At 47.8% G+C, this 15,662-nt stretch overlaps 1 protein-coding gene across 1 annotated transcript in view; it reads left to right on the plus strand.

Annotated features, from left to right (window-relative positions):
- Col4a2 (collagen type IV alpha 2 chain) overlaps nucleotides 1–15,662 on the plus strand; it is a 143,484-nt gene that overhangs the window by 41,023 nt on the left and 86,799 nt on the right. The window contains exon 4 of the mRNA XM_031339026.1: nucleotides 4,290–4,370. Within this exon, the coding sequence (XP_031194886.1) occupies nucleotides 4,290–4,370 (81 nt within the window). The remainder of the gene's footprint in view (nucleotides 1–4,289; nucleotides 4,371–15,662) is intronic.

The following is a 15,662-nucleotide window of genomic DNA, read 5'->3' on the forward strand; positions in this document are numbered from 1 at the left end:
CCTCCTGTACCTCACCCAGCATCCTTGCCTCTGCACTGCTCGACTTTCTGAGGACTGTGGAGTTCTGCCGTTCTCTCGGCTGCTCACACAGTTCTGCTCCTGGGAAATGTTTGCCGGACTTCTCCCCACTCCATGACTCCTGTGGGCACAGCCAGCCTCCTGCATGCCTGTTCCAGACTTAACTTTACTTCCACATTACTGGGGCTCCACAATACAGCATATGTCCAAGCTGATGACGAGCGGACATCAGTGTCCCCTCCCCTCCTCTGATAGCCACATCCAGTCTTCTGTCTTGTTTGAAGAGCTGATATTCTAGATGGGGCTCAGTGTCTCATATGGTGAGTGATTGGATGGGCTAGTGTGATTTCTCCAGGAAGGAGGTGACGATTGACATCCCTTGTCCTTGCTACGTTTGGGAGTGTGGCCCACTGAGAGATGCCAGTAAGGCAGACTGCATGGGAACAGCAAATGAGCAGGTCTGAGTGAGTCTGCCAAGGAGTGCAGTTTTACCCATCATCCCCTCCTTCCTGACTTAGTTTCTGGGTACCCTCTTCCTCAAAACATTGCACCAGAGTTCAATCAATATTGATCTAGGTATTGACTTATTTACGTAACCAATCTTCTCTACTTACTCACACATGATGAGGGCAGGGGCTACGTCTAATATGTCTCTGCTTAATGCCAGAGCCTAGCGTAGTACATAATCCAAAGCAAACTCTTAGCCAAGGGTGAGACCATGGCCGGTGTGTGTAAGTGAGAAAGAAGTGTGTGAATGGCTCTGTAATTCCATACAAGTGGGGGAACAGGAAACGGGTGTCCATGAGTGTGCACATGTGCAAGTCCACGAGTGAGAGAGGAGTGAATCAACTTGTCAAGGGGAAGCCATTTTTATTAGGCCAGTCATTGTCCCCAACCACCCTTGCAGCATCCAGATAGTTTGTTTTTGGGGATTACCAGATACCCTCACAGGACAATGAGCCCACAACACAGGCTCCATACTGGCCCCAGAATCCCGAGGATGCATAAGAGCAGACAGACACACATAAGGCTGGTGTCTCAGGGGATGAAACCTTCATGGTGACTTTGGGGATCTTCAGTGCAGCTACCACCTTAGACTGTGAGTTCTTTTTATCCTGGGGTGGATGACACCCCAAAAGCCGAATCTGGCCAGCTCTGCTGAATGGATGTGGGCCGCCTACGATGCCCAGTGAGGCGATGGGAGCATCCCCATCCTAGGAGCTTCACCTTAGCTGCCACGGCCAGGTACCCCTGGGGCCCAGGTTTTAACCTGTGACTTTGTAAAATGAGAAATAGAAAATGCTTAGAGAGGACTCAAAAGGGGAAGCTCACTCTTATGAGGATGGAAATAGAGGCCAGTATGGTCTCCATCACTTAGGTGGTAAGCAGGCTCCCCAAGATGGTTGGGTGGGAAGAAACCACCATTTTTATTAAGTACTTGACAAGAATTAGGATTGTGTAGTCCTTGAGTAGTGCTAAGCAGTGGAATCAAGAATCAGACTCCAAGTGTGGAGCGATGGCTCATGTGCACTGACAGAGTTCCTTTCTGAGGCGGAAGACAGATCTCCAGACACACAGCCCACAGGAGTTCCCCCTCTATCCTCGCCCACAGTCTCAGGAAGGCATTCACATCTTGAGAATGTTCCAGAGCCCCACATCCTGCTGGGAGAATGCAGTAGTCCAGAGACATGTCCGGTCTCTAAGAGTCCGTCTGGAGCACATGCCCTGCCCTCGTGTGTCAATATTTCTGTTTGTCTTAGAGACCAGACACTCCACTTGATTTCCTGAGGGCTCTTGTAGATGCTGGAATTCGTAAGAGAGCCCCTGCAGGACAGGTGAGATGGCTAGAAAGGCCATGCAGAGCTGGCCTGGTGTCTAAGCCGCCTCCCGGTGCTGTGTTTGGCCCTCAGCTCAGAAGACAGGGTGTTCCAACTGGTATTGCTCGTTTCTACAATCAAATGCAGGGCCAGCCGCAACCTTTAGACCAGGAAGCCCGTGAGATCAATTTGAAACCTTTAAAATCATTTCAACCATTCATTTATAGACAAGGATTTGGCAAGTAGCTCTAAAATCAAAATTAAAAATAGCCTGTGAGTGGCAGAGAGTAAGAGCAGAGGTGTTTCCCTTCTCAACTGAAGGCTTCCCGACTCATTCCCAACAACTCCTGAGTGAATTATTGGCAAATGAGAGACAACTGCCAAGACAACTCTCTAGCCCAGTCATGGTCACATGATGTGAGCATGACCCATCCAGGCTTCTACCTCAGTGTCCAGGGTCTTTGACAAAACCACATTTCAACTTGTACCTTATTCCTAGAAATATTATCTTCAAAACTTGGACTTGATGAGCCACAGTGTACATCTGTGCTGAAGCCACACACACACACACACACACACACACACACACACACTCACACACAAACCTGATAAAAACATAGATTCCTATTTCAAAGGCATAAAAGTATTTTTCTATATGTTTACTCTTACACCATGGACCTCCTGGTGTTTTATTACCTCCTCAAGAAAGAGCTCTGGGGGAACTGCTTCTTAAAGATTTGAGAATGCTGGGCTTTTTAAATTCCATCGGGAAGTAGATTAGGTAGAGGATCGTCATCAGAGTTCCAACTTCAGGGCTGTGGGGGGAGATCGCTGGAGGAAATGTCTGTACAGAAAAAGCCCGAAGGCTTGCAGATCGCCAAGGTGAACTGTGGCCAGATGGTGCTGAGTCAGATGTCTACGGCTGCTTGCATACCCAGGGCTGCTTGTGGATGAGTCCTGGGCTCCGCAAGACATACAAAAGAGGTGAAGGTTCATAGCAGTACAGTGGCATCTCCACAGGAACGCAGTGGGCACCTATGCTGAGACTTGTGTCTCCCTGTGACCTTCCACTGCATTTCTGAGGCTTAACCCAGAATGAAAACTCTGCAGTAGGGCTGGTGAGATTGCTCATCAGGTAAAGGACTTGCTACCAAGCCTGATGACCTGAGTTCGATCCCTGGAATCCACATGATGGAAAGAGAGAGCTGGGTCCCACAAGCTGTCTACTGACCTCCCCAGGTGCACAAACATATATAAGTATGAAAGATTTTTAATTCTATGGTTAAAACCTTTTTGACGTTGGAGGGGTACTGTCATCCGCTGGGCCCACTTGCAGAAACCTTGGCTGAGTGAATGTCGGAAGGAAACAACATCTACGTATACTGCCTTAGGTGTAACTGCCAACAACCTGGGCTCTGTGGGTTGGATGGCATCAGACTGTGCCCAAGATGAGACAGACCGAGTCTCTGCTTTCTCTCTCTCCTGCTCCAGCATGGGGAAGGGCTTTCCTAACCTATCTGTGGGGGACCATGGAGACCACAGCTGGTGCTTGACTTAGGTAAGAACAGGAGAAAGGGAATCAGTCATAAGGCACTTCATTTTCTGTGTCCTGTGGGCAGAGTCTGAGGTTAGAAAGTCCAGCCTCCCAGCCCTACCCCAGCCCCACCCCTGGTCACATAATCCAGGCTCTTTAGTCTTTCATCAAAATTGTTGGGCTAGCGATAAGGAAGCAAGAAAATATCCCCCAGGGCCCTAGAGACTCACGAAGCTACCTCAGCTACCCAGCCCAGCACTTAGGAAAGGCTCATTCCTCAGTTTCCCTCCTTACCACAAAAAGCATGGGTATTGGGGGAGAAATGGAGGAGGACTTTCCTGACAATGTGTCTACCCGAGTTGCAGTGCTGTTGGGGGAATCATCCTGACAGGTGTATTTCCGAGGTGTGCCTCCTCACAAGTAGCTCCTTCTTTTGCCATTCCACCGTAGGAGCCAGAGTGGTCATACCAACCCGTCCCGCCATGGCTCACTTGCCTTCAAATCTCCAGGTTACTGAGAATCTACTTCCTGAGCTCTGCAATTGCATTTCCCTGGGCTGCCTTGGGTTTAAGGAATGTTTCCTCTGGCCCTCCCATCTAGGCTCCTGGCTCAGCATCTGGAGTCAGTGCTCCTCCCAAGGCTGTCACTGGTAGAGTGTGTTGTGCCAGCAGTGAGCCCTTGTGCGCCAGGGAGCTTTTGTCTCACTCAGGGCCACAGCATGCCACAGTGGTGTCGGGTGTGGAGATCAGTGAGACAGCAGATGCTTGTGACAGCACAGTGGTGGGGACTCTGTGCCTGCATTTGTGTTAAGAGGGTCCTGTGGACCATTTTGAATGAAGGCTTGATGTTAAGAGTAAGGACTCACACCAGGATATGATGGCGCTCTTAAGTAAACTCTGTCTTGTGTCTGGTCTCTACAGGGTGTGAAGAAGTTGGATGTGCCCTGTGGAGGGAGAGACTGCAGTGGAGGTTGTCAGTGCTACCCGGAGAAAGGAGCGCGGGTAAGTCACACAACGTAAAACAATGTTGCTTGACGCTGTTTGAAAGTGCCTTAAATGGACCAGTCAGATGGCTCTTTCCGAAGACACAATATAGCTGATTCCCTTTCACAGTGCAGTAAGTCACAAAATGGGCTCCAATCGAACCACTGTCCTATTTCTCATGGTAGCGGATACACACAAACACAGATGTCCCTAAGGTAGCCACGGGGATTTGGCTCCAGAGACCCCTTAAGTACCAAAGCCTGTGAATGCTCAAGTTCCTTATATAGCCCAGCCCCAACCAGTGCTTGTCCTCCGATGTGTTCATTCTTCAGGTTACTTGCAACAATGTGTCTAAATGTAAGGGCTTCATGATATATTGTAATGTTTAGGGAAGGATGGTAAGAAGACACTGTGCTGTGGAGTGAAAATAGGAGGTGTTTCTGAAGATTAATTGTGTGTTAATACAGAGATGTTCTAGACTCATGATTTACATCATTTGATAAGAAACTTACATTATATAAAGCAGAACATGGCTGTCCCAGTGAACAGAGTGGCTGTGTGCGAACTTGAGAGCTTTGGGAATTAGTCCATGAACAAGAATCCCAAGGTTGAAATCACTTGTACCCTGAGTGAGCTTGATGAGGGTCACTTCCTAGACAAGAGAAGGTCACCTGAGAGATCGCCATGGCACCCGAGTGGTCAGGCGCCATGGCTCCCAGTAGGCAGGGGTTTACCATGTTCCTTCAGTCTTTGTGAGATCACCATGGTCCCCGAGTGGTCGCCATGGTGACAGCTCCCAGTAGGCAGGGGTTCACCATGTTCCTTCAGTCTTTGTGAGATCACCATGGTCCCCGAGTGGTCGCCATGGTGACAGCTCCCAGTAGGCAGGGGTTTACCATGTTCCTTCAGTCTTTGTGAGATTACCATGGTCCCCAGTGGTCACCATGGTGACAAGCTCCCAGTAGGCAGGGGTTTACCATGTTCCTTCAGTCTTTGTGAGATTGCTTTTGTTCTAATGCCCTTAAAACTGGTGTTTGGTTTCAGGGTTACTTTTTTAATTTTTCATGTATTTTTATTGTATGTGTTTGAATGCTTCCATGCATGTATGTATGTGTACTCTCTGTGTGTCATGCTCACAGAGGCCAGAAGAGGGCATCACATCCCCCAGAACTGGAGTTAAAGGTGGTTGTGAGCCACCACATGAGTTCTGGGATTGAAATGTGTCCTCTGTAAAAGCAGCACATGCTCTTTACTGCTGAGCCATCTTGCCAGAAAGACGGACTTTCTGGTGCACACAATACACTAAAGCTTCCTTTTAAAAAGGTATATGTGAATCCTACTCTTCATTAAGCAATGAATATTTTTTGACAATATTATATTTGTCCACAATGTGCTGTGACCACATTCACCCCTCCCCCTCCCCTCACCCTCACACTTTCCCTCCCCCTTCTTCTCAATCAGTTCCCCTCCCACCCTCTTATCCCTCCTTCTCTCTCTCTCTTCCTCTTCCTGTCTGTACTATATCTTCCTTTTACAGTACTATATAGGCTTATTATCGTGTGAACCATAAATTTTTAATTTAGTACCCTCAGCATTAGACATTTTATTTTATTATAGACTAACAACAAAAGTTTACTTTTGCTCTGTTTTCAGACATGTTTGCCACATGATGAATTTTTAAATGAATTTAGGCTCTCTAACAATGAATGTAACCTAGACTATTAACTATTTCTTCGAGTCTTATAAGATGCAATAAAACTATATTTCATTTTATAAAGAAGATAGTCTTTTCACTGGGGTGGGTGGAGCTCAGTATTGGATCATACACTTAGCATCCACAAGGTTAGGACCTAGGCCAGTCTGCATGTGTGGGTTGTGGAAAGTAGTGTTCCACACAGGGCCACCCTTGTCTACTACATCTCTCTTTCTAGAACCACACCCTGCCTGCCTCACCTTTGCCTCACCAGGACAGCTGGACAGCAACCATGTGTGCGTGATGCTTGTCTCGCAGCTGTCAATCGCAATGGCCCTTGAGTCCCCAGTGAGCTTCACCCAGGTCTGTCTGTCCCCATCAGCATTTAGGGTTGTTCCCATTCTCTTCTGCACCGTGGCCCTTGTGGCTGGGATATACACTCATTCCATATTGCATCTCCGCCCACACCCTTCCTCAGGGTCCTGCAGGAGATCTTGATGACAGGGGCCCTCTTCTCAGATGTGAAGGTGCTTGCTGACGTGGATGACTAAAAACTGTGTGAATGACACAGATCACAGGTGTGCATGAGGAGCCGCAGTTCTGAAAGCAACGATGATTAGATTAAGTCTAAGGTTTCTCTGCTTGGACTGAGTCCTTTTGGGACTATCAGCTGACAATCATTTGTCAACATTTTAAAAGGACAGACCTATATAAAATAAATAATATTTCATTTATTTTTATTTTTGTACTACTTGGTTTTTTATTATTATTTAATCTGTTTATTTTGACATAGGGTCTCTCACTGTATGTTCCTGGCTGGCCTGAAACTCAGAATGGTCTTGAACTCATAGAGATCCTCTTGCCTCTACCTCCTGGGTACTAGGGTTAAAGGTGTGCACACCACCACTCCCAGCCTCATGTCTTGATATTTAAAATCCCCCTGGTCCCTTGCTCTAGATTTTTCCAAGGATGAGATGATTTGTGAGTGATGAGGGTGTCCGACCTCAGGCACTGGCTCCCCAGGCCAGGCACAGGCTCTCTAAGCTCTGCCTGACTCTGCCTCCTTATATGGACATAAAGCAGATCAATTGGTGCTGTGCAAATATCTCTAGAATCAGGCAAAGGAGATGGTTAGACCCCAGGAGGACACTGCATTCTGCCTCCTGGGATAAGCTGGACATGAGCCCAAGGAGCAGCTCCTGCTTGGCATTCCACATGGGCTACAATTACCCGGAGCAGAGCCTATGGGCAAGACATTTGCGGCTCTCTGAGGGTGATCTTCTCCCTAAAGGCCACTCATACTGTTTGAACGGGGACTCATCTATCTAGCAGTGTGCTCTCACATGCCACACAATCTCCTCTTAGAGGTTCCAGGAAGGAATTGTCAAGGGTTTTTACATGTGTAAAACTTAGGGAGTCCACAGCACAGCTACTGGGGTCTCGTCATTTCCCAGTGCCCCCCCCACCCAAGTAAACCCCTGGGTCGGGGTTAGCCATGGCCACATCTTCCCTTCACTTGGCCTGTCTGGTCATCAGCACTTAAGCCTGATATGGCTTACTTCTCATCGTTAGGCAGATTGTTAAGACCAAGGAAGGAACACCCACCATGGGACTTCCCCTTAGTGGCATCCTCTCAATATACCCATGCTTAAGTGGCCTGCCGCACAGCAGGACACACTCCCACCATTCTATCTCATCCTTGCACATGCAAGAGGACAGAAAGATACCATGAGGATGCAGGCTCAGTCATCACATATTGTGTTAATCCAAGTGGGTCACTCTATATGCTGCAGGGTAAGACAGAGCTGGCAGAGAGACATGCTGTGTATGTTTCTGAAGATGTCACTGGACATTTTACCAAAGATATTTTCTTCCCCGGGTCAACTATGTGTGTTCATCTCAAACAAGGATGGGGGTTTAGAATCTGTTTCCAAGTACATGCACGTAGACAGGATTGGTAGCATACTCACCCACGCGTGTTTCTGCAGAGAGCAGGGCTACTTCTGAGTTGCTCTTAGTTCTATACTGTTTTTCTTAAATAATACTATCATAAAAATAGCTCGGGCAGAGCCTGACTCCAGGGAGCCTGTGATGGTGAGCTCTTTCCCACAGCTTCCCCTGGGGTCGCTTACCATATATTTTCCCCACGGTGCTGCTGTACTGCCACACAGTCTCCCTGCAGGCTGTGCTCGGCTAACTCAGCCTTATATGGACATGGTGCCGTCATTACTGTGTTCTCTCCATGGTGACAGCCAACAGCAGAAACTCTGTCGCTGGATAACTTGTGGACTCCAAGGAGAAATCACAAATGCACTGTGGTCCAGTTCCAAGAGAATGCTCAAGTTACAGAGTGAGCAGATCTGTGTAAAATACATAGAGCACAGTTCTCCACCCATGTGCTGAGCTGTGGGGGGCAGGGAAGCATTGCTTCTCTCAGGCAGAACCACCAGTCTCTAGAAAATTCCTGTGAGGCACAGGACTGGAGTAGGAAGAGATGGGGCAAGGACTGTGGCAGGCTCCTCCATTCCCCTCACTCCCTGCTCAGGCCAGGAGCAGCAAAGCAGGAGGCTAACCTTCCTCTTCTGGTAAATTACGACACACACAGTTCTAACAGATGGTTGAAGACCTCCTGACCTGCCCTTTCTTCTTATATACACTGTGAAGCCAGCAGGCAGCTCAGTGGAGTGAATTCCATCACAGAAATTTTCAAAGCCAGGGCGTCACAATCTAACAGGTTAATAAACAGAAAACAGAGAGGGACAGGTGAAGACAGCTTTGTGTGAGCTCCATAACTCTCCAAGGTTGGTCTAGAACATGGTTCCCAATGTTCCTAATGCTATGAGCCTTTAATACAGTTCCTCAGGTAGTGGGGACCCCCTGTCTTAGTCAAGGTTTCTATTCCTGCACAAAACACCATGACCAAGAATCAAGTTGGAGAAGAAAGAGTTTATTCAGCTTACACTTCCACATTGCTGTTCATCACCAAAGGAAGTCAGGACTGGAACTCAAGCAGATCAGGAAGCAGGAGCTGATGCGGAGGCCATGGAGGGATGTTGCTTACTGGCTTGCTTCTCCTGACTTGCTCAGCTTGCTTTCCCATAGCACCCAGGACTACCAGCCCAGGGATGGCATCACCCACAATGGGCCCTCCCACCTTGATCACTAATTGAGAAAATGCCCCACAGCTGGATCTCATGGAGGCATTTCCTCAAGGGAGGCTCCTTTCTCTGTGATAACTCCAGCCTGTGTCAAGTTGACACACAAAGCCAGACAGTACACCCCAACCATAAAATTATTTTCATCTCAACCTCATAACTATTTACTACTGTCATGAATCACCATGTAAGTCTGGAGATAGAGGTTTGCCAGGGTCATGACCCACAGGTTAAGGACTAGTGAGGTTGATTTTAGTTTATTCTTTCAGTTAGTTAGCCATGATCATCTATCATGTTATCTTTGACGATAAGTTCTGGTTAAGTCTATTGCCTCCATTAAAATTTTCTTTTAATTTTTACAATTCGATCATTGCGTGTGTGTGATGTGGGAACCTCAAGGCAAGGAGGAAGGCTTAGCTGCTGCCTCTTCCATTCTCAGAATCTCCCACCACTACTGTATGCCTCTGTTCTGGGAGACAAATAGTTCTCGCCCTCCTAGGATTCCTTAAATCTAACAATGCAAACCAAAGGGGAAGAAACCAGGAAAAATAAAAGGCATAGTGGCTGACCTTGGTAGCGCCTGTTTAATCCCACAGAGTAGATCATCACTGTGCGTTCCAAGCCAGCCTGCTCTGTGGACTGAGTTCCAAGCCAGCCAGGGCTACACAGTGAGACACAGTCTTTTTAAAAAGAAGAAGCATAGTAGGGAGGGGTGCTTTGTCATTGGGTCTTTGCCATTGACTGCGAGGAGCAGAGACTCTGAGATGATTTAAAAAAAAAAAATTAGATCAGGAACGAAAAGGACAGAGGCCTCAGCAGCTGGGAGCAGCCATCATTGACAAGGTCTTTTCTCTAAGAGAGTGCTACTGCAGCCAGTGCCCTCTTCACTGATTGCTTGGCGTAACACAGTCACTGCACATTCCCGATAGAAGTCACCTGCAATGTTTCAGACAATCACCACAGGAAAGGGCAAAAGTCACTCATAGATAGCAAAGACACAAGCCAGCTTCCAGGTCCCTATGACTCGAGTCTCCATGTGGTTCTCACCTACGTCAGAAACAGGGAGATTGACATTCCTAGGGCAGGGAACACAGGCACAGGGGACCTGACATCCCTAAGCAAGAGGGCTACAGCTTGGCTACCTGAGGCCTTCATGGGGACAGATATGGGTCAGGGCCATGTCCCCTCAAAGTTCATATGGTGCTGGACATTGAAAATCACGTGTTGCTGGTGTCTGGTGCATTAGGAAGCAATTCCCAGATTCCTCTGCCTATGGGAATCTACACTCCAGCATCACAGGATCCCACTCCAGCAGATGATGTCCCCAAAGACAAAGGGGGCTTCATGCATTTCAAGGATAAAGTTGAGTTGCCCACGGTTGGGAAAGTTAAGTTGGAAAGAGAAGGGGAAAGGCTACACAAGCCTGGGGGACATCTGCAGGAGATAAGACAAGCTCTAGGAAGCTTCCTGGAGGACGTGCTTAGCAGAACCAGGGTCACAGCCTGTGAAGGAATGTTGGTTGGGACTAGTGTTTTAGGCTCCATTCAAATATAGGTCTCATTTGAATCTAAGAAAATGCTGCGGAGGACCTAAATCCTGACTCCCACACAGGAACGGGCTCCAGGGACCAGTAAGTGACCTCCACAGGAGTGGGCTCCAGGCGGCACCTGTGCCAGGCAGCACCAAGCAACCCAGACCTCCCAAGCACACCAGGCAGTCTGCAGCCTCATCTGCCAGTGCTCATATCCTGAAATGTGCACGCTTAAAGAGAATCTCCCTCACGTGTCCCATCAGCAGTGCTCGAAACACGCTATTGAGCAGTCGAGACAAACGGTAGATCTTACCTTAACTGATAAACTCAAGTGAAGGAGATGGGCCGGCCCAGGGCGTAGTGCCCCAGAGGTCAGTTGTGTCCTTAAGGTTAGGTCTGGCCAGGAGAGGCTGGAAGGAGGAACAAAGGGAGAGGGAAAGAGAATGAATGAGAATACCCTAGATAGTGCATCCCAGGGGAGAGTGGAACAATAGAAAGCCAGGGCTCCCTGGACATTCCACCTGGATCTGTGACCTATTCAGCTCAGATCTTTACAATAAGATCTGATCTCAAAAGTAAATAGGCCAAGGCCCAGCTGTATAGACCACTGACTGATGAGCTCTCAATCAGCCATAAAAGGAGTTCCTGGGAGGTTAGGGGGCTGGCCACCTAGCTCTCTGCCTCTCTCCAAGGCCTCTAAGAAGCACTGATCTTCTTGCTTTTCCAACATGAGGCTCTATGTGTCTCTCTGATGAGATCTCTGCCTGTCTGTCTGGTAGCTTTTATACTGGGGACTTTGGGGATCCAACTTCCTCCCTTACACAGGGACTCTTCATTCGAGCAAGAGGGATTGTGAGCAGCTGTAGAGATGAGTTAATCTTTCTGCAAGGTAAAGTCACTGTTTCAAATAGTCCCTCCACTTTATCCTAATGTGACAGTATTTCATGTCAGAAAACAATGGGAATATTCTTCAGGATTTGATACCCACTATGGAGATCCATCCAAAAGGAAAAAATATAGCCAGGCATGATAGCATACACCTGTGACCCCAGAGGCAGGAATAGCAAGGCCTCAAAGGCAGCCTGGGCTACAGAAAGAGAAAGCATTGCTAAAAGACAAGTTTTGACAGAGATTCACTGAATAGAGGCACAGAACGACACTGTAGGAAGAACACCATGGTTGGCGGATGTGTGCTCAGAACTGGGGTGTGGCTGAGGAGCATCACATGCCCGGTACATTCAAGCTCCATGGTTCAATCACCAGCACCCTCCCTATACACACACACACACACACACACACACACACACACACACACTCATACACACACACACTCACACATACACATACATACATATACTCACACACACATATACACATATACACACACACATGCACACATATACACACACTCACATACATACACACACTCATACACACAGAGACACACACACACACAGACACACACACACACAGACACACTCACACACTCACATGCACACACACACTCATACACACACACACTCACACACTCACACATACACATACACACATATACTCACACACACATACACACACTCACACACATACACACACAGACACACACAGACACACACACAGACACACACATACACAGACTCACACGCACACACTCACACAGACAAGAAAGAGAAAATGTATTTCTATCATCTTTGAAACCATCATCCCCTTTACCTGAACTTACCTAAGCCTTACTTTATATTTGTTCTTATCAGCAAAATGCATTATTAAATAATGGGAAATGGGAAAATCTTTGATGCAAGCTCACTGGCCTTAGCAGGAAGCATTCACAGCATGGCTACTTTACTGTAACAGCTAAGCCAGGGCACAAGAAAACCGGACTAGTGGCAACACAGGACAGAGCCGCAGGCAGTCACACGCACTCTGATGTGGTGGGGGCTGTCCCAGGAATTGCAGTGCTTAGATATGTTATTTATCCTCACCCCTTTGGATGAGCTCTGTGCGCTCATGCGCCTGACAACATGCTGGCAGCCTTTGACAGATTCTTTCATAGTTAAACATCTTGACTCCTGAAGTTGCTAAGGAAGGCAGCTGCTTCAGAACTGCCTCTCAGAATCCTTCCTGGATCCCCTCCGTGGAGATCAGAGAGAGCCACTGTCTCCCGAGCCACAGATGCCCTCTGGACCGTTGAACACACATCAGAACAAGCCAACCCTAGAGAAGGAATCTTCTAGCTCAGAGAGGCAAAACTAGCGGAGAAAAACAGAGTTAACCCTTTTATTGCCTGGTTCCTGGTGGCAAGTGTTTTCTGAAAAGCAGAATAGAAAGTTGTAGTTGTTGGTTTGGAACTTCAGAGGCATAGACAGGTAGAGAAGGTCCATCTGATAGTTCCTCCATAGGGAGTCACATCCATACGGTCCACCAGGAAAGGCAACTCGGAGCCAGCTGGTCTCTACCGGTTCCCACAGACCGCTGATTACTGAAGTTAAAGGAAGCATCCTATAAACCAGACGAGGGCTCTGGCCTCAGACGGCTTCCCTTTCCCACCTCTGGATGGAATGTTTTGACAAGTTGGGCATTAAAGCATTTTTTCCCATGGGCATTCAAGCATTTTCCCCTCTCTGTGAGAGAAGGCACGCGGCTGTCGAGGTCTTTGTTTCGTTTCTACACTTCCAGTTTACGTTTAACAATTACGGGATCTCTAAAAGGGCCAAAGCTGTGAGAAAATGCTGTGTGGTGTTACAGGAACCTTGTGAGGCTTTATCTCCTTCAGGGGGCAGCTGGGACTGTTGGGTCTCCATATGGAAGGGGTGACACAGTTTGCCTGACAGTCCAGCTGGTCACAGAGGCCCTTCAGAGTTAGTCTGTACGAGGCTCTAAATGAGCATCCTTGTGGACTGGCTTTGTCCAGTGACTGCAGAAGTGAAGAGACTGTAACTGAGCCTGTACAGTTACCAAGCTACTCTCCTCATTTTATTTTAGACATGCTAAAACAATAACCAGAGGAGAGTGTGGCAAGAATGACCTGCCACACAACTCTTTATGCCTTCTTCTCCCAGGGACCCTTTTCTCTTTTTTCCTTTGGTTTTTTGAGACAGGGTTTCTCTGTATAGCCCTGACTGTCCTGGAACTCACTCTGTAGACCAGGCTGGCTTCGAACTCAGAAATCCACCTGCCTCTGCCTCCCAAGTACTGGGATTAAAGGTGTGTGCCACCATTGCCCAGTTCCCAGGGACCCTTTTAACTGGCTCTTTCTCCGTGTGTGCATGCAATGGGTTCTGGGGTTAAAGGACCCTGTCCCAGTTTCCCCATCTCTACCACAGCAAGAACTGCTCTCTTCAATATTCAAAGGAAAGAGGCCACATCCATCTTGTGTTTCTGTCATTGGCATCAGGGCAAATACTAAATTCATTTATTGTTGACAGCCTTGGGAATCTCAGAACTGTCCTAAGAAGCTGCCAGCCTGTGGTCCTGAGCAGTTCAGCCCTCTGGCGTCCCTGAGCCCTTTGTGGTGGTAAGGACAAGTGACCATTCAAGTGGTCAGATGTCTGACTCATATGGGAAGCACAAAGCAGACTTCCAAATGCCACATGTCCCCACTGATTAGAAAGATCAAAATATCCCAAGTACAGTCCAGACAGTGACCGACGTCCTAGGAGAAGTGATGCAGGAATAGACTTTCAAAATGCTGCTCCAGACAAGCATTAATTGGCCAGTTTCCCCTTAACACATAGACGACAGAGAAGACACACTCACTAGAGGACAAACATTTACATTTCCCAAGTACTTTCTGGAAGGTTTGGGACCACAATAGAAAAAGAAAAACAGAAAAGAAGCAAGGGAGTGGAGGCAATTAGTGCAGCGTGGGTGAGGTATGCAGCTCTCTGGCTCTCCTGACCCTCTCAGCACTGGGTTTTACTGCACTGTTGTCTCTTCAACCCCAAGGCCTGTTTTAAATAAAGAAACAGATGGTTTGAGGTTAAGTTCTCCATAATAAAAACTGAAGAACACTGGTTGGGCTCAGACTCCTCATGAGGATAACTGCATTTAAAAAGATACATGTTGTGTGCATGACATTCTTGGGGCTCCTGATAACAAGTGTCTGAGGACTTTAGATTAGATCTGTGTATCATATCCTGGTCAATGTCAGTCAGCCAAACTGGCCTCTTGTGGGTTTGGTGAAAGTGGCTGGGTGTGCCCTCAGCAAAGTGATACCCACTGAGTTGACACAAAATCCGCAGGATCCACTCGGGAAAGGCGGTTCTCTTGTATGTGCTGTTTTAGGCTTCTCATCGCTGCCCAGCCCACAGAATCAGCATCTTATTCATCACTGAGAAGGCAGCATTCCCAAAGGGCAAGCCACGTGAACCCCTGGGGGTCTACTGTGTGCCCCAAGCTGTATGTGCCATAGCCAACTTACAAGAAAGGAGGAGAGAGTATACCAGAGTGTACTTGCCATTGATCCCAGCCCTCAGGAGGCAGAGGCGGGCAGATCTCTGTGAGTTTAAGGCTGGCCTGGTTTATGTAGTTACAGAGCAGCTATGGTTATCTAGAGAGATCCTGGAGAGGAAGCGGAGAGGGAGGAGAAGCAGGAGGAAGAAGAAGAGTGTCAGAGGCAGACAGACAGACAGACAGACAGACAGACAGAAACAGGGACAGACAGAGATTCATGAAGCAGCTGCAGAAGCAAACCTTCCTGATATTTTTTAAACAATCCTACTTCTCTGCACACAGTGAAGAAATTACTAGCATAGACCCTTGACAGGGCACCCAGCTGCATTTTAAGAAAGAGAAGAAGAAAGCTCTGAGGCTGAGGAATGCCGATTTGTTCCTAGATGGCTCTGGAGGTAGAAGTCTGATAGACTTGCCTGCTAACCTAGGAGGAAGGGGCAAAGCAGAATAGCCCTGTAACCTTCCAGAGTGAGTCCCCAAGC

The sequence above is a fragment of the Mastomys coucha genome, unplaced genomic scaffold, assembly GCF_008632895.1.
Source record: "Mastomys coucha isolate ucsf_1 unplaced genomic scaffold, UCSF_Mcou_1 pScaffold22, whole genome shotgun sequence".
In the NCBI taxonomy this organism is placed as follows: domain Eukaryota; kingdom Metazoa; phylum Chordata; class Mammalia; order Rodentia; family Muridae; genus Mastomys; species Mastomys coucha.